The sequence below is a fragment of the Centruroides sculpturatus genome, unplaced genomic scaffold, assembly GCF_000671375.1.
Source record: "Centruroides sculpturatus isolate CEXI.00-Female unplaced genomic scaffold, Cexi_2.0 scaffold52, whole genome shotgun sequence".
NCBI classification, from domain to species: Eukaryota; Metazoa; Arthropoda; class Arachnida; order Scorpiones; family Buthidae; genus Centruroides; species Centruroides sculpturatus.
In genome coordinates this window covers 473982-500491 of record NW_019385745.1, presented here as the reverse complement: position 1 = coordinate 500491, position 26510 = coordinate 473982, and the positions used below count along the sequence as shown (strand labels likewise).

General features: G+C 30.7%; 1 protein-coding gene across 5 annotated transcripts in view; it reads right to left on the bottom strand.

Annotated features, from left to right (window-relative positions):
• Positions 1-26510, bottom strand: part of LOC111641721 (upstream stimulatory factor 2-like) — a 109346-nt gene that overhangs the window by 9624 nt on the left and 73212 nt on the right. For all 5 annotated transcript variants that reach the window (XM_023387930.1, XM_023387932.1, XM_023387928.1 and 2 more), the window contains exon 6: positions 3211-3428. In XM_023387930.1, the coding sequence (XP_023243698.1) occupies positions 3213-3428 (216 nt within the window). In that variant the 3' untranslated portion in view covers positions 3211-3212. The remainder of the gene's footprint in view (positions 1-3210; positions 3429-26510) is intronic.

Here is a 26510-nt window from a genome sequence, read left to right as displayed (position 1 = left end):
AATTCTTACAGAAACAGAGAGAACCGAGGCATCCGGACTGCTTGGCGGGTGTATATAAAAAATTGGCTGAAACAGAAGAAAGAGCAAGGCAAAGAAAAATAGAAGTAGAGAGAAAAGGTTCAAAAATATTTCTATGAAGGTTGCATTGACTTCTTCAATATTGCATGATTTATCACCACTCCAGGAACTATATGACAGTTCTCATAGCTCTGACAATAGTCTGGATGAGCTTTTTTCTCAGGAATCGAATGCAGTGCCATCTGAAGTTAGTGTAAAAAGAGAAAGAAAGGATTTCATTACACCTAAACTAGTTGCAGCTTTAGACAGATGCCAGTTGAGCATTAGAGATTCCGTTTATATTCTTCATACTACAGTGGAAGCACTAGGGGCTTGTATTGATGAATTTTCAATCAACAAATCTTCACTTCAATGGATTCAGACACAAGTGAGGAAGGACAGAGCAGAAGCCATAAAATCCGATTTTCAGGATGATGTGCCAGAAGTAGTCACCATTCATTGGGATGGCAAATTGTTACCTGGCTTGAACGTTAGAAGTTCTAAAGAAGAGCTCCTACCAATTCTTATTTCATTCAGAGAGAGGGAACAACTGCCTGCCATACCAATACTGGACAGTTCTTCTGGTAAACACCAAGCCAACGCAGTTTCAAATGCACTCTATGATTGGAATTTAAATGACGAGGTACAAATAATGTGTTATGACACAACAGCGTCCAATATGGGGTCACTTAAATGGAGCTTGTATGCTATTAGAACAAAAGCTAGAAAGAGAGCTGTTACTCTTTGTGTGAGACCCGAAAGGCCCTGGGTCTAATTTATGAATTTTTATTGATAATGTTTAAATATCGACACAAAATATTACTTCGTTTTGGTGAAAAAAACGAGTTTTAGACGTGGGAAAAACCAGATAGCAGATGTTATTTCCTTTCACAGAAGAGAACATCCTCTGTTTTTTCCGTATCTGGTTAAAAATCTTGCTCAGATGGGAAATGGTTACCCCTCCTTCACCCCCCTTTCATCCGTTCTCATGAAAGAGTTTCTGGCCGATGATTGGTCGAAATTCAGGAGATATAAGGGAATTTAGTCCAAATTCGGGGAGTTCAGCGACAGATCCGAAAGCATACAAACTCAACATACGTTTCCCTCCCGTTGACCAACGCCCTAAACGGAGTCCCATAGACTAAGTCCCGAGTCTATACGTAAAAGTGATATTTTTATATTTTGTGCACGAATTGATCTCCCATATGAAAGTAATATGAACTCTATCTACAAGGTGTCCTTTACCTGCAGAAACGAAGACGACGACAACTAAACAGGTCGTATGTTTAGAATCATTTTGTGAGCTCTCTCTCTCGAACGCGCATTAGCATAGATTAAGTCGTAGCCTCTAGCTTGTCGCTTAATTGTTGTTATCGATTATTTGTATTTCGTTTTGTTTTTGGCTTATTAAATTTACTCTTGTTTTATTATATAAAAAATGTTTCCTCAAATTTATTCCGAATCAGATCGCAAACGCGTGTTAGTCCGCGTATAATAAGTTTGATTAACTGGTGTCAAGGAATCCTGACGAGGATCTGAACTTCGCCGTTTCAGATCAAGTTTAAATACGCTCTCCTGTGTAAACTTTTTACGATCGGATCTTACGATTCGAAACTCGGAGAACTATTCTCACGGAATAGGCCGATTAAGTGGTACAACTCCGCTAAGGATCGTTAGTACCCCCGGCTGATCTCACATTTGCTTGCCGCCATCATATATATGAGCTACAAATGCGCATTGATTTTGTAAAACAACATTTCAATGATGCGGAAATTGATCAATTATTATCTTTATATGTGAGAAAACTTCAAAAATCTATTGAGAGAGATGATTATCACAAATTAGTTGAGTTATCTATCATATTTTTGGGGGAAGATAAAGAAAAAACAAAATTAAACTCAGGCCTCTGGGTGCAATGCATCAAGCAAGATGGATGGCTAAAGTTATTTACTCTTTGAAAGTATGTTTGCTGCAGTCTCAATTCAGAATGAATGCAAAGGACAAACGAGCATTACAAGAAGTTTGCTTATTTATTGTAACAGTTTACGTAAAACCCTGGCTTGGATGTGATTTGGCAGTACAGGCACCATATCAAGATTTGTGCTTTTTAAAAACATTAAAAGAATACAAAAAAGTTGACAAATTAATTTCCCAGGCAGCTTTGACCAAGTTTTGTCCACGCTTGTGGTACTTATCCAAAGATATAGCCATATTATCACTATTCAATGATTTAGTCAATGAAACAACCAAGATGAAAATACTAGCTAACTTGGAATGGGAAAGTATATCCGATTTTGGGAAAAGGTTTATTCCATCAAAAGAAGAAATAGCCAGCTCTTTGTATTGTATGTAGAACTACATGTTTTGTTTATACTTTAATTATATCTTACTTAAACTATACCTACTTTTTGTTTCAGAAAAAACCTTGGATTGTTTTATGTCTAGGAAGAACAAAAATCTGTTTACTAGGTTAAAAATTGTAAGCAATTTCCTTTAGGAAAGTGAGGAAAGTGTTTCTTCATGGGAAGAAAATGCTTCTTTTGTACAAGCTAAAAGAAACATTCTTTCTCTCAAGGCAGTTAATGATACAGCTGAAAGAGCTGTTAAATTAATGCAAGATTTTCATGGGTTAATTACCGCAGATGAAGAACAGAAGCAGTTTCTTTTACACTGTGTGCAAGAACACAGAAAACTGTAAAGAAAATATCCACAATAATTTACATTCATACAAATTTTAAATATTCTTTGTTGTCTGATTTCCTTATTTACCCAATTATTTAATATTACAATGATCTAGTCATGCATGTATGTATGTATGACAATGATATAGTTGAGTGATAGATAGAAATGACTTTATAAAAACTTTGAGACTTAGTTGGCAGAGGTTATCGTTGTCATAGGGGATCAATATTTTGTAAATAAGTAAGCAAGTCTTAGTGATTTGAAAGGAATTAAGGAATACGCATTTAAAAATTTGAAAAAAAAATCTCTCTCCATATAAGGGACACCCTTATATATATATAGACTAATTGGTACAATGTACCATCTTGAATAATATATTACATTACATTCTATACTTTCAAAAAAATAATTAAAATCACAAAATATTCTCAACATAAAAATTGAATAAAAAAAATTTGGAAATGTATTTACAATTATCTTGGTCCATGATCAGCAACTGCAATCCCATGTTGTTGCAAATGGGCTCTTAACATCTGATTTTCATTTTTTAATTCTTCACATTGCTGCCTTAATAATTCAACTTCTACAGATAAACGTTCTTTGTCTTTTAATATTTCAGGCATTTTTGAATTAATGTTTCTTAGCTCCTGAATATAATCACATGCTTTTGCTAAAATTCCTCCTTTACTCTGAAAAAGAAAAAAAAAAAAACAAAAAAAGCAATGAAAAGCTATGCTGATTATTCTCTAAAAATATAATTTAATATTTTCATTATCTGATATTTCAATATTGATTTCAAGTCAAATTATACACATTTTACAATTTATAATTCATATATCTATTTTTCCTTCTTTACAAAACTGACAATGATTATGATTATTGAATAAGTTACTTCTGAACAATTGATAATATAGTCTTGGATATAAATACTATAAATAAATAACAATAAAATTTTTAAATATATTTTTTGTAAATTGATATTTTAAACTCAGTATTACCTGGTGAATCTGATATCAGATCAATTAATTTAATAACTGAAAGTATTTCAGAAAATGCTTATTAATTGGACATTCTTCCTGCTCCTTAGGTGGCATGAAGAATGTCCAATTAATAACTAATTTCCTGCCAGATAGTGTTTCAGCAAGACAGTATATTCCCTCACTGGGCAGTTTCCTTATGTAATTTGCTTAATACAGTGTTTCCTGAACAATTAATTGGCCATGGGACTAAAACCCTAGTCCTCTAGATTGCTCAGCATAACACCACTGGATATCTTTTTGTGGGATTATGTGATGTAATGTTCTGTTTTGAATGAAAAGATAGCTCTTACAAACTCTAATGTTACACAAAAAAATGCTAAACAACACTTTGCAACAAATCAGTTACTGAATAGACATTCTTTGTGTAACTAAAGGAGCACATGTTGAGGTTCACTGAATGTACACAAAACACCTTTGAATTATTTTAATTTTGTAATGTAATAGTAATTCATATAAAATTTTGTTTATTTAGGAACTAAAATACTGATTGAAATTACTGACTAAATTTCTGTTTATATTTTTAAGTGAATGCATCTAATATGAAAACTAATAATTAAGTACAGCATAGACACTATTACTTTCAAAGAATATTCAAGAAATTTGTTTAAAATTTCATTGTCTTATTTGTATCAATCAATAAATTGTAAAAAGTCTAATTTGAACGTTTATTGAGAAAATTTATTTAGGAAAGCGATTAAAATTCCATGCTTAATAAAAAGCAATGCTAAAATTATAGTATTATAGTAGTAATAATTATAATAGTCAAGCATTATTATTTATTTACAAATATGAAATTTATTTAATTATTAGAAAATGGAATAACTCTTATTCAAGGTTTATTTATTGGCAATTCCACAACATACAGTGGTGCCTCGTATAATGTACGCCTCAAATAACAGACGTTGCGAACAACGGACTTTCTGTTTGGCCGTTACGTGACTCAAGCAACAGACTGGCTGCGAACAACAGACTTTCCATTCGGCAGTTACGTTAGGTGAACAATGGACTTTCTGCGAACAAGTGCGAATGACGTTTTCACTCTTTTGCTGTTGCCAATGACAATCTGCTATTTTAAAAATATATTATTAGTATATCTGAAGTACAGAGCTCCCGTTGGGATTCAGCTTGCTCTCTTGTTTATTATGTACAGTACATCACCTCAGTGCAGGGGGGTATTTACATTTATTCAAGTGTTGTGCAAATCATGGATTCTAAAAAAAACAGAAAGGTGATTTCAATTGAAACAAAGCAAGAAATCATCAGGAGTGAAAGTTGACAAAAACTTTCTTGTCGAATGGGGAGAGGTTCAGGAGTTTACCAACACTCATTATCCAAACAGAGCTGAGGCCAACAGGATCAATGATCTCTACGATGACACCTTTGTCCGTCATTTCCGACAGGTGTTAAAGAAGAAAGAGAAACAGACCACCTTGGTCATGTTTTTCAAGAAGCCAGCGGGCAAAAAACAAAGGATGGAACAAGAGAAGTTGACCCTGCAAGTTCCGGTAGCCTCTCCTGAATCTGACTCCGATTAAAAAACAATAAAAAGAGACCTGCTGCAATGTGTAAAAAGTCTGTATCTGTATGAATGTGTGAATAAAGTGATCCTCCACCTCCTCCTCACAACATCTGACTACCCGGCATAATTGGCGACTTCTCCATTTTCATTTTTTTTTTTTTATGGTACAGTATGGTTATTTTGTGCTGCGGAACGAATTATATGTTTTAACATATATTTCTATGGGAAAATGCGTTTCATATAACAGACTTTTCACTTAACGGACGTTCACCTGGAACGAATTAAGTACGTTATATGAGGCACCACTGTACTTAATATTTTATAGTTAACTTATATGATAGAGAGAATTAAATAATTGTAAAACAGATAAATTAACTTTCCAATCATAAATGAACATAGACTGCAATAATTAGTAAAACCTGTCTAGAATGAAACCTGCATGTATGCATAATTTTTACAAAACAGCAATTTTCTATGTTAAATTTTACTATAAGCTAGAAAACTAACATAAAAATAGAACTTTTTGGATAAGACAAATATAGCATAACATGAATAAAGCAGAGAATCCACTTGTTGATGATAAATAAGTATAATCATCTCCAGCTACAACAGTCATCACAAACTATATTCTGAGAATAGTTCAAATGTTTTCAGCAAATGAAAACCATATAAAGAGGAAATATATACAAACACACAAGATTTCTGTTAATGTTAATGTCATTCTTTGTTGGGACTGCTGAGACCACCTCACCTCCATTGTAGGTTGGTTGAACCCAAATGGGTAAAAAAAACAAGTGCCTACAGGGCAGGAAAAGTATGATAAAAGTCTGTCACAATTAAGCAGTAGCAAAATCAAATACTTTTAAGAATCAACTGAGTTTCTGAGAACCAAATTTTTGAAAATAAGTAACAAATTAATTTTTTGAAAACAGTGAGAATAAGGTAGTACAATGCTACCAACCTGTCTCATACTGACAACAAAGTAGTTAGTAACTAACTAAAATCAAGTATTTGAGAAAAAGTTGATTAACATTACTGTAACTACAGAAATTGAAGTTAAAAATTTGTTAGAGCAATTAATTAATTTATTAATTGATCAAGTTCACAATGGAAAAATCACTGATATTCCAAATCTGAATGCACTGGAACAACCTGAGTAATGTATATAGGGAAATATCAAATGAGAGTTTTTAAAAATAATGTTAAAAATTTTGTTTTGTCATGGCTTTGTTAAATCGACTTTTGGCTTAATATTTATTGGTTTTTTTTCTTGTTCTTTTTTTGTCTGTGGACACTTGAAAAAGGCCAAATGGCCACAGTGTCTTTTCTTTATAAAAAAAAATTAAGAAAGAAAGAATTAAAATTTGAGAAGTTAGATTACTGTAATACAGACAAAGTTGTTATGTGATTAGAATGTCTAACACCAGTTTAAGATACTATTTCTTTATTCTCAAACTGGCTTTGTTCACTATCATGTAAGCTCACAAGGATCACAAAGTAAAAGTATTTGAATATCTAGTACAAGTTCTCGGGGAAAACGAGAACTTTATAGAATCAAATAGTTCTCAATTCATGCATTTGAATACACCTATCTTTATTAGAATCACTTTGAATTAAATTTAATAATAAAATTATTACATATGTAAGATTATTTTACTAATAAAGTGAATGCAACTGTGTAACATTTAACTGGTATAGTTTATAGATTAAAAAAATTAATACTTTTCCCTGTTTTGAATAGGTTTTATTCAATACCATGCAATTCCAGTTATCACGTTTCACTGCTTTTTTAATTAAACATTCATCCTGAAATATTCCATTAACTGAAGCATTAGGAAATATATTTAATATTAAAAAACTATTGCTTCTCTTTCAACACATTTTTCTCAATAAGTACAGTTCAAATTAAAACATTGTCTTCTAAAATTTTGTTTAAAAACTTTAGAAACACTAATATATTTTGCTATATTACAATAGCTATTTTTGCAATATTTCATTAACAGTCTATATATTTACAAGCTATATATAACAGCTGTATTTATTATTATAAATATTTAAGTTTTTGATAAACTTCATGGATATATTTGAATTATTAATTATGATTAACTAATATATATTAGTTAATGTGTTATCAACTTTAATTATTAAAAAAATAAATAAAACTTTGGATAATAAAAAAAATGTTAAACTCTTGAAAAAAAAAAAAAAAAAAAAAAAAANCAAACCACTTCACGAGGCCATACAACGGCCGGCAGTCAAACCACTTCACGAGGCCATACAACGGCCGGCAGTCAAACCACTTCACGAGGCCATACAACGGCCGGCAGTCAAACCACTTCACGAGGCCATACAACGGCCGGCAGTCAAACCACTTCACGAGGCCATACAACGGCCGGCAGTCAAACCACTTCACGAGGCCATACAACGGCCGGCAGTCAAACCACTTCACGAGGCCATACAACGGCCGGCAGTCAAACCACTTCACGAGGCCATACGACAGCCGGTGGTCAAACGACTTCATGAGGCAATATGACAGCTGGCGGTTGGAGCCAACTTTATAGATGTGCACAAGAGGCCACCACTAGGATGTAAAACAACATCTTACGAAGCCAGGATAATTTAAACTTGAGTGAAACTACATTGGTTATAGCTACGTTGGGCGATCGGATGGCTCTGTATAGCCCTAATTAGTATGACTGCCAGTGCTTTGGATGATGGTTAAATGTGTTAAAAATTAGAACTCTTGATGTATAAGTCCTACTTTAACTATAAATGCATTATACAGTTAAAAGAATTTATTTTATTATCTTTAGACAAAATTTAATCTACACCACTTCCATGATTTATATATACATTATTTCAATTATAGTACTTACTTTATTCTGATATATACTTCCTCCACTAATTTGCAATGTTTATTAATTTAACTTTTAAAAAATTTTCCTATGGCTTTTCTAACAAATAAACAAAACAATAAATGAAACACATTTTATTTACTTTATCAGTATTGATATGTTTATAAAGACTATCACAAGTACAGTACCTAAAATTTGGAATTTAAAGCACTTCATAACAAACAAATCCACATTTTCAAACTGATTTTTCATTGTATAGCTAATACACAAAAACTAACAACAATTATGTCCAAAACAAAAATAATCAACAAACGTTAAGTATTTTCAAAGTAACAGTAGTAAACTTAAATAACAAATATATTACTGCCATTGGAATCTAATCACAGTAAATAAATTCCAGAACTTACAAACTCACATTTATTAGAAGTAATAAATAATAACTATATTCTGACCTATCTTTAACATACACTGAATTTTCGTTTTCAATAATGATAATTTTAATTTAATTTTTATCTATTAAGATATCAGTGTTTGATAGTAACAGCATAACTACTGTAATAAACACCTTTAATCATATATTATCCCAATTTCTTTTGTTGTAATGCTATATAAACATAACAGAAGTAAAATTTTAATAATTTGAATAATTTCAATATTTCCAAAATATCTTCAGGAACAACATTACTGGACTAGAGCATATAAAACAGAACATAGTTTATCATAATAACAAAGCTAGTTATATAACAAATACTGCAAAATCCATTTTTTGTAATCACTTTAAGACTGACCTAAACTAATAGTAATAACTGACTGATAACATTAAATTTGGATAAGTAAATAAAACTACAAATAGTAAAAGTTCTGGTTTTATTGGATCTGACATTAAGTAATGAACAATTAGGTCTTTAAAACTTTGTAATATTTTAAATAAATCACAATAAATTATGATCCAATTTTAATATGTTATAAATAAACTCTCTTTTGTCAAAATTAAAGATTTTCAAACATTTGAATCATTTATATCCTGTCAAAATTCACTTTGTTGTACAAATATTAATTTATAATATGTATTTTAGTGTACAGCACATATTCACAAAAATCCCTCAGCATGAATATTTTTATCATCATAAAAGTCTTAATTAAATTTCATTGATTAATAAGATAAAATATGGACAGGATTAAAGCAGTTTATATTTTGTAATTAATTATAATTTACTAGTGTTTCATGTTATTAAATGTACTGTACATGTAGAGATTTTATACATAAAGTAATAATAAATTGTTAAATAACATTTAAACACCAACAGTTTTCACAGATTAACTAATTATTATTAAGTCACTTAAAATAATTGTAATTGTTAAAATATAGTTTAATCAGATCAAATAAATTAGATATTCTCAATCAAACACAGATTGAGCATATCAATCAAAACATGCCATTTAAAATAAATGAATTTTTGTTTACAATTTTTTATAAATTCAATTTAGAATTCATTTATAAATAAATTATAGCAATGACCCATAAATTTCAAAAATGTCTTTCGATTAAAGTTTTTTTTTTTATTGTTCAAATAGAATTTCATTTAATAAAAAATATTTTATTTATATAGAAATGGATTTTAGAAAAAACTAATGGAAAAATTTATATTATAACTTGATAAAACAATAATTAGGATCACATTAATTTAATAAATAATACAGAGAATTTATTCTAATAGTTATGAATAATATGTAAACATAATCTTCATACAAAATTTTTGTGGGCTTAACTTTTCACTTGCTAAATATTCAGTTCATTTCTTCATGATTTTCTATTACAGAAAATCATGAAGATATAAACTGAAATACTATTCAAAAAACTTTCTAACATTTATTACATCTTTCATTTTTCATTCTCTTAACACGTTAATTGCCATCTGATGCACCGGTGGTCATACTAATTAGGGCTGTACAGAGCCATATGACTGCTGGCTAACCACTTCATGAGGCCGTACGATGGCCGGCGGTCAAGGCCATACAACGGCCGGCAGTCAAACCACTTCACGAGGCCATACAACGGCCGGCAGTCAAACCACTTCACGAGGCCATACAACGGCCGGCAGTCAAACCACTTCACGAGGCCATACAACGGCCGGCAGTCAAACCACTTCACGAGGCCATACAACGGCCGGCAGTCAAACCACTTCACGAGGCCATACGACAGCCGGTGGTCAAACGACTTCATGAGGCAATATGACAGCTGGCGGTTGGAGCCAACTTTATAGATGTGCACAAGAGGCCACCACTAGGATGTAAAACAACATCTTACGAAGCCAGGATAATTTAAACTTGAGTGAAACTACATTGGTTATAGCTACGTTGGGCGATCGGATGGCTCTGTATAGCCCTAATTAGTATGACTGCCAGTGCTTTGGATGATGGTTAAATGTGTTAAAAATTAGAACTCTTGATGTATAAGTCCTACTTTAACTATAAATGCATTATACAGTTAAAAGAATTTATTTTATTATCTTTAGACAAAATTTAATCTACACCACTTCCATGATTTATATATACATTATTTCAATTATAGTACTTACTTTATTCTGATATATACTTCCTCCACTAATTTGCAATGTTTATTAATTTAACTTTTAAAAAATTTTCCTATGGCTTTTCTAACAAATAAACAAAACAATAAATGAAACACATTTTATTTACTTTATCAGTATTGATATGTTTATAAAGACTATCACAAGTACAGTACCTAAAATTTGGAATTTAAAGCACTTCATAACAAACAAATCCACATTTTCAAACTGATTTTTCATTGTATAGCTAATACACAAAAACTAACAACAATTATGTCCAAAACAAAAATAATCAACAAACGTTAAGTATTTTCAAAGTAACAGTAGTAAACTTAAATAACAAATATATTACTGCCATTGGAATCTAATCACAGTAAATAAATTCCAGAACTTACAAACTCACATTTATTAGAAGTAATAAATAATAACTATATTCTGACCTATCTTTAACATACACTGAATTTTCGTTTTCAATAATGATAATTTTAATTTAATTTTTATCTATTAAGATATCAGTGTTTGATAGTAACAGCATAACTACTGTAATAAACACCTTTAATCATATATTATCCCAATTTCTTTTGTTGTAATGCTATATAAACATAACAGAAGTAAAATTTTAATAATTTGAATAATTTCAATATTTCCAAAATATCTTCAGGAACAACATTACTGGACTAGAGCATATAAAACAGAACATAGTTTATCATAATAACAAAGCTAGTTATATAACAAATACTGCAAAATCCATTTTTTGTAATCACTTTAAGACTGACCTAAACTAATAGTAATAACTGACTGATAACATTAAATTTGGATAAGTAAATAAAACTACAAATAGTAAAAGTTCTGGTTTTATTGGATCTGACATTAAGTAATGAACAATTAAAATACTATAATATTAATATTAATTACTAGCAGGTAAGCCCAGTGTTGCCTGGACAAAAAATAAAAACAAAAGTTAAGGTTATTTTGTACTTCTAACCTTTTTATTATATTATAGGTTTTTATTTATATTTACAAAGAGTATATTACATAAGAGTTTATCACATCAAGTGCCCACTATAACACATTTTAAAAATTCTTTAAATTTTGTACAGTAGAGGAATAAAGAATTTTAAAAACATGTTAGATTGGTCACTCGGTGTGGTAAACTCTTATGTAAGATAACCTTTGTAGTTATATAAATCAAATACTATAATATAGCAAACATTAAAATGAAAACCATATAAAGCATTTGGTAATTTCAGCATACCATTGTCACGTTTACTGCGATACTTAGATGATACAATATGGCAAAAATTCAATGATCAAGTAGACAGGAATTGAAAACATATTTAAAATTTTTCAGATATCATAATATTTTCTAATGTTAACTCTAAGAAACTGTACCATTCAAAGTCGAATATCAAATGGTAATCTGTAAACAAATCAAATTTCAGAAAAAACAGATCAAATGCTTAAACTCAGCATCTTCAAAAACCACTTAAATCATATTTTGTGCTGGCCAGTAACTTTATATTATGTAATTTTTTTTATTCGAATGCCACCATACCGCTGGTCTGATTGTACTATATTGTACTAGTAAATGAGCCTGGCATTGCTCAGGCAAAAAAATAAAACCAGCAAACATTAAGATTATTAGATTATTCTGTACTTCTAACCCTTCTATTATATTATAGAATTTGATTTATATAACCACAAATGTTATCTTACATAAGGGTTTAAAATTGTTATACTAGGAACAAATAATGATCAAAAGAATGTTTAACAACTGGTGATTATCATAAAAACTTTGTTCAAAGTGAATTCAATGAAATTATTATAATTACATTCGTAAGTTTTTGAATTCTGTTTTTATATATTTTGCTCTTTTTGTATCCCCAGAGCTCACCAGCAGTCAAATGGATAATACCACCAAACATTGGTACATTGATTTGTGCCTCAACAATAAACTGGCCACATGATGTTCTCTGGGTTTTCTTTATGTTTCTAACATCTAAATAAAGGTCATTTTCCATAAAAAGGTTTCCTAGGAAGCATTCCCCTCTTCACAGATCACTCATATCACATAGCTGCATACAAACCATCCCCACATCTAATAAAGATTATATTCAATGATAGTTTTATGCAAATTTTAAAAAAAACATCTTTATCCAATAAAGCTATACATTTTTTAAAAAACAGAAATTACTAATACAGAAACATTGTAGTTTTGTAGTTACACAATAAGATTATTAATCATGAAATTTTCAGCATGATTATATAAAATATATTAGGAAAATAATTCAACCTATATAAAAAGTGATCTATTTACAGTGATATGTAAAAAAATAAAAACATCACAAACACATTTCCCACAATTTGTATGAATAAATTTAATATCAAAATTTACAACAAAAAACTCAGTATCGTAAATGATATAGAAATAGTTAGCTAAATGATTCTGATATATGTGTTTACTAAATAAACCACAAATTTTTAACAAACTATTGAATAATTAATTTTAATATTCTTATTCAACAATAATAAATTGAAATATCATTCTCACTAAATGTAAATATTTTATTTGACTTTCATCAGATGACAACAATAAAGCTGTCAATCAATATTATGCATTCAATATAGTAATCTGTTTAAGTAATCAGAAAATTAATTTGCAAAGCAACTTTCAGTAATAAAATAGATGTTAAAAACTTTGTCCTTTAAAAGACCAAGATTTGAAAAAAAATTATTTGAAAGACATTCTAAACTAAAGCAGAACAAAGTAAAATGCAAATGAGATGATCATATTTTACATATAAATAAGCTTCAAAAAATTCACATACAACCAATCAGAATCAGAGTTCATTTATAACACATGATTACATTCTGCCAATCAAACAAATCTAACATTGCACTCCAACATACCAGAAGGTCTGCCATTATTTTTCTCACTTCAAAGATGTAATTGAAGATTTCAAGTACTTACAGCACATTTTTATTTAAAAGTTATCATATTCTGTAAATATTTTGATGTTAGTTAGATATTTATTTATACTTTCATATTTGTAATTATTTGAGGTGGAAATGATTGCTATTCCAGATAATAATAATGGCAGTTTATCTAGCATTGTTAAGATACAGTTCTATTTTAATGTCTTAAAATTAATTTTCTAATTTAAATTTTTACATTTTATATATTTTTTATCCTAAATATCTTCCACATAGCCAATCAATGTAATTAATTTCTAATAATTCTTATTTTTTTAACTTTGTTTTTCCCTAAATATCCTTATAAATATTTAAGTGTAAAGAAAACAAATAGAATTTATATTTCAAAATAAAGAAATTTAATACAAACAATATGTATATATTAACGTGAGTGCACCATGCACCTGCTAGTATTAAATTAAAAGTAATTGAAATTCATAAATTTCACTTGTGCTCCCTGTTGGGCACTTTATGAATTAGCCTTTCTTTAACTGTTTTTCCAGTCTCCCACTCATCGCTATATCAACCACGGTGTAAACTGAATCAATGATTATTAAATGGGAGTGTGAAAATTCCAAAAAACATTTACCTTAGTTATTAACCAGTTAATTTCTGTTTAATGTTTCTATGGACTCAGTGCATAATAGCAACATTAGTCTCAGAACAAACTATACAATAAAGTTATTGTATAGTTTGTTCTGAGACACAAACTGGTAAAAGGCTTATACATGGGGGACCAAAGAATAACCAGTTTTTTTGTATAAAAACTTTATTAACTTTTTTACAAAATTTCTTCAGTCACTTTCAAAGTACTCTCCATTAGATGCGATGCACTTATGAAGTCTTTTTCCCCACTGTTTGAAGCATCTCTGGAACTCTTCAGCCTCTCTTTTTACCGCCTCCACATCATCAAAACGCTTCCCTTTTAGATTTTTGTTCATTCTCAGAAACAGAAAAAAGTCGCACGAGGCTAGGTCTGGTGAATACAAAGAGTAGGAAACGACAGGCCGTCCCCGAGAGGCCAAATAGTAGGTCACTTGTAAGGCAGTGTCTGCGGGAGTGTTGTCGTGATGAACGAACCAGTCACCTGATCACTAAAGTTCCGGGCATTTCCTTCGCACATCCTCTCGCAGACGTATTAACACTTTTTTGGTGGATTTTTTCAATGTTTTCATCGTTTTGAGATGTTGAAGGACACCCAGAACTTCGCAGGTGAAACAAAATAACAGTAAAAGATACAACACTACGCTCAAACATAAACCTACAAACTGATGCCGTTTGGACAGCTGTTTCATGAAGGTTTCTACTAACCCCATGTAACGGGAGAACTCGCTACTACATCTACGAATGGCAGCATGCTCTCAGTTCGATTTGTTTTTTTTTTTGAGTCCCCCTTGTAGGTACGTACATTTTACAATACTCCAGTGTAGAAATTCTACTATTTTTTTAGCAACATTAGTATTATTGCTATAAATACTGTACTGTGTTGTGTTTTAGAAATTATTACTTTGTTTAATATGATCTGAAAGCACAAAATCAGTGATTCTGGAAATTCTCCCCAGTCAAAGAGAACCCATGAAAATCAGAAGATTAAAATTCTTGATTTATTACTGAAAGAAAAAAAAAGTGATGTGTTGTGACCCTACTATTGTGCCAAAATGTACAACAATAGCAGTGTCATCCACTCAAGAAAAAAAATTTTGCTAGTGTTGCTCATGCTCCTATTACTACTAAAGTTATGTTCATAGTGTATTTTGATAAGCATTTAGTAAAAAATGGAAAAAGCCTTAAATTTGTAGCTGGAAGACATGAACATAAAAATGCTTCACTTGACAGTAATATGTTGACAGAAAGCGTTGAGCCTATACAAAAAATTTAGCAAAGGATCTACTGAAAAGTGCAACACCAAACCATTGAGACTATGCACCATGACCTCTTACATGAACTTAAATATGTAAAAATTACTGGAGAGGATGTTGCAAATTTCTGATCTTTAAATGTGATGGAGCTGAGTTGTTCTGGAAGAAAGTGCCGAATCAAAAACATTCACAAAAGTGCAAGCAGAAGGGCAGATTAACATTAGTATTACACTGGACGACAAAAAAAATAACGCACCATGAAGGACTTGTTGGATTTGAATAAAAATTGATATGTTGCATCATCTTAGCTAGATATGTAAGTGATTAGCTTTTGAGAGTAGGTTCTTGTGTTATATCGCCACCAGAGGGGAAAAAATGTTTCCGCTGCCTGGTATAAAGGTGAACGTTGTGACGACTTGTGCATATGTTCTGCGCTTTTATTCATGGTTTTGACTTCATTGACAGACAGACATGCCTCTACGACGTATTCGACAGCCTTACACTCAGTTAAGTGAGTTTGAGAGAGGTCGCATTGTTGGATTGATAGAAGGAGGATGGTCATACCGCCGGATTGGCCGCCATCTGGATGTGTTATGAGCAGTGGGTAAGTAGGGGTACACATGAACAGCAAATGGGTTCCGGACGCTATCGACAGACCACCAGAAGGGAGGATCGTCTCATTGTACGTCAAGCACGAACAGCACCTACAGCTTCATCGTCTACCATTCATGCAGTGGTGGCACCTGCATTACGGAACCGTGTATCCAGCCACACCATATCCAGGCGCTTAGTAGAAGGCGGATTGATCTCCCGACGCCCAGTATGTGTTCTACCGTTAACAGCCACCCACCGACGCCTCCATCTGGAGTCGTGTCTTGCACAACAATCATGGACCGCTACTGACTGGCAGCGTATTGTGTTCGCCGACAAATCCCGCTTTTGTTTGGGGGCTCACGATGGCCGTGTGAGAGTATGGCGGCCTGCTGGTCAAGGTGTCAACCCGGCCTATACTGTGGACCCACTGGGCCCAACCCCCAGTGTTATGGTGTGGGGAGCCATAACATACGGCAGTAGGACACCTCTAGTTGTCATGTATACTACCCTCACAGTCCAACGATATGTGCAATACAGCCTCCAGCCACATGTGTTGCCCCTCATGGCAGGGCTTCCGACAGGCATATTCCAGCAGGATAATGCCCGGCCACACACTGCAGCGATCTCCCAAGCATGCCTACGTAACATTGCCACACTTCCTTGGCCTGCACGGTCTCCAGATTTATCATTAATCGAACATGTGTGGGACCACTTGGGTCGCCAGCTGCGACAGCCACAGGATCTGACGCAACTTGAGTCCCAATTGCATCATGCATGGATAGATATGCCTCAGAACATTATTCGTGACCTTTATACCTCCATGCCGAGGCGTATCACAGCTTGTATCCGCGCTAGAGGCAGCCCAACAGGATATTAGTACCTGCACTGTATTGCATATTACTGCACAATAAAGTATGTTTTTGTTTTATGGTTGCAGTCATATATCTGTCTAGCAATGACGACGTCATATACCAATTTTTATTGAAATCCAACAAGTCCTTCATGGTGCATTATTTTTTTTGTCGTCCAGTGTATATGGTAGTATTGCAGGACATAAGATCATGGCAGGCATCATTTACAGAGCTAATAATACTACTGTATTATTAATGGTACTGTAGAAATTATACAAAACTTGTATTTAATCTTTGATTAACTAAATTAGATACGGAAAATGTTTAAGAATTTGCTCTAATCCCATGACTTACTGATGAAGAACTTATTCATCTGGATGTCAAACAAGCACACAAAGGCTAAGAGCAATAGCATTGGAGATGATGAAATTAAACAGCAACAGAGAAATTCACATTAAAAAAATTGCCTGCAATAACTAGGGTTTTCCTCCTATATACCATATTTCCACACAAATAAGAGCATGTTCTTAAGTGAAAATTGTTTGTTTTGTATTTTTAAAACAGCCTGCTTTCTGTATCAATGTAAATTAAATGTAAATATACTAATACAGTAAATTCAATTGGATCTCTGTGGTAACCATTATTAAAAAAAAAGTCAAAATTAAAAAAAATATGCTTCTAATATCATAGATTTTTTTTCCAAGTACTATACAGAATATGGTATTGATTTTTCTCCATCTGTAGGAGATGCTCTTATATATAAGATATTTGTAATTTATGTGCTCTTATATGTAAAATACTTTGCAAAAATCTAGTGCTAATTTTGCTTTATCTGTAGGAGCATGTTCTTACATGTACAGAAATAGTGTATATATCTCTGCAAAGTATCTGAAAAATTGCAATTTTCAAAAAATTTTTTATAGTATATCAGAAGAATTTTTTTTTATTTTGGCTTTTATTTTTTAATTATGCATGCACTCTGTACCAGATGTGCTGGTGTTGGGATGCAATTTGAAAAAACTGTAGACCTATAAATGCCCACTGTCATCCCAGAATAGTGTTAGATGAAAGCAAAGACCAGATATGGAAACCTTGGGAAGGAAGCCCTGATTAACTATATACAAATTTCTGATGCAAACCAGAAACCGTTTTATTTGAATTCAAAAAATTTCCCCTGAAAGGTGTTAGATAAATGACCAACACAACTCTATTGTTAACCACTCGACAATGAGCGATGAATATATTTGTCAAGGACAATCATGTGGCAGTGGTGAGGGACGAATATATACGTCAAATCCTTTTGGGGGGTATTGCCAAAAACTAGCCTAAAAAAAAAATATGTAAAAAAAATTCACATAAAAAATGAATTATGTAACAATAAAAAAAGACATTATTTTTACTAGACGTAACTGTTTACAAATCTTTTTCCGAAACAGTAATGAAAAAAAAAAGCGTGGAAAAATACTCTAAAAATTTCGCATGTTTATTGTCCACTACTAAGGGGTAGCACCATACCTGACGATTCCACTGTTGAAAGATTAAAGGAAAAGTATGACATACAAAGGTAAGTCACTACTAATTTGAGGTGGAGAGAATATATGTTAAATTAAATAAATTAAAAACTGCAGCTTGGCATTGTGAGGATGTCACAAATAACTGCTCATTCATTCTATCTCTTTGATTTCAAGATTTACATTGTAGACAACACATCAAAGAATGAGACCACTAGTTTCAATGAATTCTTCTGAAAGTGCAAAAAACTTTCCCTTCTTAACCTTTGACATGTTTTATTGGGAACAATTGGTTCTGGTTCAGATTAGTATAATACTAACACAACCAACTATAAAGAGCAACTATTTATCAGTATAACTGAAATGCTCATTTTCTGATTCTCCTTTATATACTGGGCATGGACCATACAGATAACTGACAGAGCACTACTGTTTTATCAAAGTTTTGTATTTTCTCTCATGAGTTTTGCTACATTAACTTGGGAACTATTGGGCTACAATGTTGGTAAATACCATTTTAAAGCTCTCAATCTGCTACAAAATAAAATAAATTATTTTCATTCTTCTTTAGCAGTTAGATAAAGTCCCATACTCTATCTATTTTTCAGTCAAATCTTTAAAACACAGAAAAGTGAGGAAAAAGGTGCTGAAATGACAGAGAAGGAAAAAGGGACAAATGTGCTAATCTCACAAAAAGATGCAACATAGTGTGTTCATTTCATTTCATGCCAAAAATACAGTGGATGATCAGTTAATGAACAAATCAGATAACGAACACTTTCGCAAAAGATTTTTATGATTGTTCAGTGAAGTGTTCGTTGTCCAAACAAAAAAAAAAAAAAAAAAAACGAAAATAGCAAATACCGATTGATTTTCCCTTGTCTTCAGGCAACAATTCAAAACTTTTCAGAGCGCTGAAGACATCAACATCGACGCTCAACCATATAATATACTGATCAGATAATATTCCTCCAAACTTTGAAACTCTCCCTTGTAATTCCAGCCTTTTATTTTTCTGACAGAAACAATTCTTTTATAGTATTCACGAGACTGTCAGGCAGGCACTCATTAAGTTTTGTGTTGAGTTTTATTTTTGAAGGATAAAATAGCAAAGGTAGAGAGTGGGCAGAAAATGTCTGATGTTGCTGGACAGTGTGGCTTGAACAAATCTACAGTAGGGTACAGTTCAATCTTATCTAAGAAAGATACAGTTTAATCAAGAAGACTCAAGCAGCTAAAGGAGTAACAATGATCACTTCTAAGAAATAAAGAACATTGAAGAGCTCATAATGGAACCTGAAACAGATCTGACGACAAAAGAACGCCAAGAAACTCAGCAGGATATGTTTTATTCTGAAAAAGAGGATTAATGTCAATATCTGTTATTAATTAAAGATCTTTTGAAGAAGTGGGGTATGTCAGATCAATGGTCTTAGAATGGCATACAACCAGGTTGAGGTTAATAGGCTTGGGGATCTCTACAATTACAATGCTATTAATTACTTCTGAAAATCCTGAAGAAGAGAGAAAAGCAATCGATATTAGACAGATTTTTTAACCCCACAAACAAAAAAACATAACTAATAAAAATGCAAGACTGCATATATATGTATTTTTATTATCACATATAAATGAATGTAATAAGAAAGTATATATTTTTTATTTTTGGGGTCTCCAGAACGAATTAATCAAATTCCCATACAAACCTATGGTAAATTGATAATCGGTTAATGAACAATTCAGATAGCGAACAAAGTCTTGGAACGGATTATGTTCATTAACTGATCACCCACTGTATCTAACTTGTACTATCCATACGAAAACAGCTCTATTTTTAAAAACGTGCTGCATTTTAAAATCCTTTCATTAGTTATAAATAGTGATAGGATTATACCAAAATTTCTCCCAATTCTGATTCTGCCATAAACTCCTAATTCCAACTGGAGCCATAAACTCCAAATTCCAACAAATAAAATATTTTAAATTAAATAAATTAAAAATATGATTAAAAATTGCAGCTTGGCATTCCAATTCCAATTCTTTTGAATATTTTCAAAACTGAATTTCTGTTAGAAAAACTAATGATTTACATTACAAGCACAGTACATTCATTAATTAATAAATATCAAACTTAAGAATGGAAAACAATTGGAAAATCCAGAATCAACCTTTCAAAAGAAACCTGAAAATTCTCCATTTACATGTGGATATGTATGCTTTTATTGTGTATTACAAAACAAATTTGTAATCTTATTTCAGATAAATTTAATATTGCAGCACTAACCTCAAAGAAATTACAACTACAGTAGAGCGTCATTTATCCGAATCAACTGGGGACTGAGGTTGTTCGAATAACTTATTTTTCAGATAACCGATTATGTACGAAAAAAATATATTAACCTATCCCATGTTGAAATTTTTCTCCGTTGCATGTCGCTTTGCATTAAATTTACATTGATGTTAAGCCTAACGTAAACTTTTTAAAATAATAATCGTGGCTATTGTATCGTTAAAAATTATTTCTTTATTTTTTACAAACAAAATTAATATATTGAAAAATATAAAAACAAAAAAAATTATACTTTAGAAGTTAATCTAGTATCAAAAACGTTTGATTCAGCACGACATGCAGTCCTCAGAAAAACACTACATAAAAGTGCCAGCTAAAACACACATACCAACGAAAAAAATATTGGAATAGTCCAAGATATAGCCAAAGATTGCAGCGCCACAGCACTAGCGAAAATTTAAATTTGCCAACTGGAATTCTTTCGGATAACCGACGCTTTACTGTAATTAATTCCCCTTTTACTCAAAGAACTATCCCATCATGTTACTTAAGCTTCATATCTTTGGAAACTGCTCCTTTGGCCAACGTGATAACCAGTGAAGGAGAAAAGTAAATGAAAAGATGCACTTCTTTTTTGAACTCAGCATGCCTCAAATGCTTTAATTCTATCATATTTAACAATAAATGAAGTTCAGCAAATGATGCAACGAGCTGAACAAATATCATCACCATCATGAGTTAACAAAGTTCTGAATTCGTTCACTCGAGCTAGGTTTTCCTAAATGTACAATTGTGTGAACTTTTTTTCAGGAAAGAAGAATCAAAACAAATGCCTAGACTGATTCATCTTGAAAACTCAATTTTTAAAACTCAAAAATGACAGTAAATTTAGTGAAAATAATTATTTTTACTTAGAATCATATTTTTTATGATTCACAGTATCTACATTTCTGTATAAGCTGGAACTAATTTAGCTTGAACACTTAAATACTTTTTCAGTAAGATTTTTAATTTCTTTAAACAGATGTTTTCAATCTGTTAAACCTGACCTTTTTCATAAGTCAGGTTTAATTAATTAATTAACTGTAAAAAAAAAAAAGGTCAAAAACATTTGTTTAAAGCAATTAAAAATGTTACTGAAAAAAGTATTTAAGCTGTTTCAAGCATTTTATCATTACAAGTATACATACTAAATATTAAAAATAATCTATATTACTAAATAAAGAGACAACGTATTTTTCATTTGTGACCACTAACTGAAAACTACTGAACCAATCGTTACCAAATTTTAACTGTAGTATATTTATGATCCCCGGAATGTTTACCACTAATCAAACCTGCAGATTTTTTATTAATTAAATAAAACTACAATGGATATCATCTAGGGTTAAGGCTTTTATGTCCAACAGATGATGCTACGAATATGACGATGTGAGGATGAACTAAAGCAGATCATCTTCTACCTATCTATATAAATAAAAATGTAATGTTCATTTGTTACTACCAATTCCTTTGAAATTTTCACACAACGCTGCATTCAAATACGCACGTGTTTTTATATAATATACATGTCGAAATTCCTCCCACTGGGGGGAGATGAAGAGGATTAAGGCTTACTGTAAAGAACTCTGCTTTTATTTCTACTATTTTACATGCGTTTTAATAGGGTATGTCAACAGAATATACACTAAAAAGGGATTTTTCAATATTCCCCCCGTGGGGGAGAGATCAGGATTAAGGCTTACCTTGAAGAACTTGGCTTCTATTATACTATTTTAGATGTGGGTTTTTGCGTTTTTGATTGCGTTTTAATAGAATACGCCAAGAACACTAAGAAGAAATTTTTCGAAAAATCCCCCCCACACAGGGGAAGTGTTATACATTTATAATAGATATATTTTGAGCCACAACAACGCGTGGCAGGGTCTGCTAGTTTATTATATTTTTTAAATTAGAGTATAATTTTGTTTATAGTTAAATTGTTTTGCTGACACATACTTTTGTTGACTTCCAGCTTCAATTTGAATTGATGGTCAAGCCTATCCTATCCAATACAGACTGGGTGGCAACCCTAATGTAACCCTATCTCCCTTAAAATGGAGACAGTACCAACAAATGCAATATCTCATTGCTCTGACTACGTGAAAGAAAAGTCTACTGAAACAGATGTCTCCTCGCATATGGGGTATCACAAGATCTCTGGTTTGTCAACATGAAAGCTTCCAATAAACAAATAGTTGCTAATATCGTAATTTAAAAAATTTTTAATCTTTGACTGAAACACAATGTTCTAGTTAAATGTGGAAGAATTGTTTTAAGAATCTGAAATTGTAATGAGATTTGCTCAATTCCAATTCCCAAAAAATGCCTGATTTTTTAATTTTGATTAATCATCTCATCACTAGTTATAAATATAGTTTTTAATTACAGTAAATTATTTCTATAATTTTATTTCATTTGAAAAATACAGTCAAACCTCAATTTATAAAACTTAATTTATTCATAAAAGTTGTTTGAAAACAGATTTGTTTGCAGACTAAAACAAATTTTCCCACAAGAAACAATGTAAAATGGATTAATCTGTTCCCAACCTCCAAAACAGTCTTTTTGTTTTTTACCTTTTTAGCTGTATTTCATGCATGAAAATGCCTACAAATGCAATATATTATTATATATAGAATGGATATAGATATTAAAAAGCAAAACATTTCATCACCACCAACTGAAACTAACTTTACAAAAAGTGTTTTATAAATACAGACTCCACTCAGACTGCCAAGATGAAATATAACCAAATCAATCAAGACTTCAATACTGACAACAAGTACTTTATCCACAATTTCCAAAATATTATGTTTCAATTGATTCAAATTAACTAAATTTAAATCATATAGATAAAATGAAACTTCAAAATTTATAAAATTTCAAATTTTGTTTTAATCAACATTTGGAAAATGGTTTGCCCCCAATTTCTTTAAAATGTGGAATATTAGTTAAATCAGTTGAATTACTATAAATTTATATGAATATGGCAGCTTATTTTTTATTCTTAAAACTAATGCCACTAATGTCTAAAGGTAAGCATATATTATTTAATAAATTTACTCATTCTTAATTTTGTCTCTAATCAAAAGTAATTCTATCAAAATCAATCATTAGTCAAGATACTTTAGAGTCAATAATAAAAATAATATCATATAACAATTCAATTATAGAAATTTTGAATACAAATATTGCACATAAGAAAAATCAAGATAAAGACAGCAGAAAAACTATTACTTTGTAATATTTAAATTCTAAAAATATAAATATTTTACAAACTGTAATATATTAATGATAACAATGCACATTAATTTTTCTCTTAGTTAAAACAAAATAAAAATTTTCTTATAATTGCATACCTTCATTATGAGTAGCCCGTCTCTTTTCATCTCTGGCAGTTTTTGATCCATCTAATTTTGGTGTAAATTGGTGTGTTCTAGGAGCCAGAGTTCTTTGTCCAGTCTGTAATACATCTTGTGGTGACATCATTACGTAAAATTGGCCTGAATACAATAAAAGAAATTTAATGTAAAATTTCAAAGATATAATGCTCATACATTTATTGTCAAGAAAAGTAAATTTCATAACTAAAATTTTCTGACAATGAATATAGAGTATATTTAATGCTATTATCTTAAAACATGTTAATGATATTTCGGTAACTAACAAATTTAAAAATTATGATTTAAAATTTTTTTTTATTAATTTAAACTGTTAAAAAAAGCAATTCATAATTATTCTGTAACATTTAAAATATGTTTAATTTCTTATTTATTTTATCTTATAAATATAAGATAAAATATAGAATAAAATTTTATTTTATTAAATATAAGATTGATTATCTAATAAAACATTTTTATATAATAAAACAAAATGTTTAATTAGATAATCAATCTTCTCCACCAGTAACAAATTAGTCCATAACAAATACATNAGTAATTTACCTGATAAGACAGACCTCAGAAAAATACTTTATGAGAGCTTTTATACTTTTATAAAGCTGTCTATAATGAAAATTAATTAACTAAGGATTTTTTTGCCCTGCCAGGGTGTGGCCGAGTTATCCGGAGTGCTGGGTTATCAAGAACCAAGTTTTCGAGGTTCTACTGTATAATCATTTTGGGATTTGCCTAAACTAACAACAATCAACTGATAATATTATACAGAATACATAAATAAGATTAAGATTAGTCAATAAAACCAATATTTCCTTTCATGGTAAGTACATTAAAATACTAAAACAATTAAAAAATCTGTAACTTGAAGGATTTTTAATCATAATTATTAATTAATACACAGGGTGTAACAAAAAACTGCCAATATTTCAGAGATGATTCTAGGGTCAAAAGTAAGATTTAAATCTTCTATAAACATTTTCCAAAATCTACTTCATTTGAGATATGGCCTGCCAAAAACGAAAGTACTTTTCAAATTATCTATCAAAGTATACACTAGAGTTGTCAACTTTTTAAAGTAATTTTGTATTTGTTTCTGCCTCTGCGAACAGATTGAGATAACAGAACTAAATGATCCTAAGTAGATCCTACTGTAATAAATATAAGCCAAGTCTTATCCACTTTAAGAATTTTCAGTATACATCCACTTTATAGTAAAAAGTAAATAGTAGGAAATCTATGTAAATTTATTTAGAACATCATTTCATTTTTTTTCACAAAACTAAACAAAATAATTTTCAAGAAAAAATCTCAAAATGTCCTCCACTGATGTGGAGGAAATTGAGATTTTTTATTTTATTTTATTTTTTTTTATTCTATTTATTTTATTTTATTAATTATTTTATTTTTATTATACAGAAATTGAACTCCTGAACTTGTCAAAAGTTCAATTTCTGTATAATAAAAATAAAATAATTTTCAACATTCAAACTGAAGCTTCAGTTTGTATGTGTTGGCAACATAGAAGTAGAAAACAGTAATATCCCTATGGCAAGAGGATAAAAACTCATTTTTCAATATAAAGATTTGGCAGGCCAATCAAAAAAGAAAAGAATTTAAAATCTTCTATAAGCATTTTTCAAGTTTATTTTTCTAGAATATATCCCTAAAATATTGGCACGAAGTTTTGTTACATACTGTATAAGTCACCTCAAGATTGTTGTTTGCTACCAGCTTTAACAGTTAGTGTAATCAGCAATTTAATTTTTTCTTGAATTTTGTAGGAAAATTAAACATTAAATATTAATTGTTTTAATTTTAAGCATCAGTTAACATTTAATGATGGTTACGTGTTATTAGCCATATGCTGAGAATAATTAAGAAGCCTATTTGTCCAAATAACTAACAATTAACTGAATCTTGATTGCAATAAACAATGTTTTTAAATAATATATTTCAACTTATACATTTTGGGACTTGCTAATTTTGATAACATTAACCATGATTACATAAGCAGAGTCTACTATATTTAAAGTTCTTTTTTAAATAAAAAAATTTTTCAAAAACTTTTCATGGGTAATCAATAACCTTAGAGGCCAATATCACTGAATAACAAATAATTATTTGTCAATATTCTTAATTTATTATTGTGTTCCTTCTAAGAAAGAGAAAATACCTCTGAACTAAGCATAAACTAATCCCATGTTAAAACAAATTACATTTAAGAATTTAAATACAATTAATTGTAATTAGTTTGAAAGCTTTTAGATCA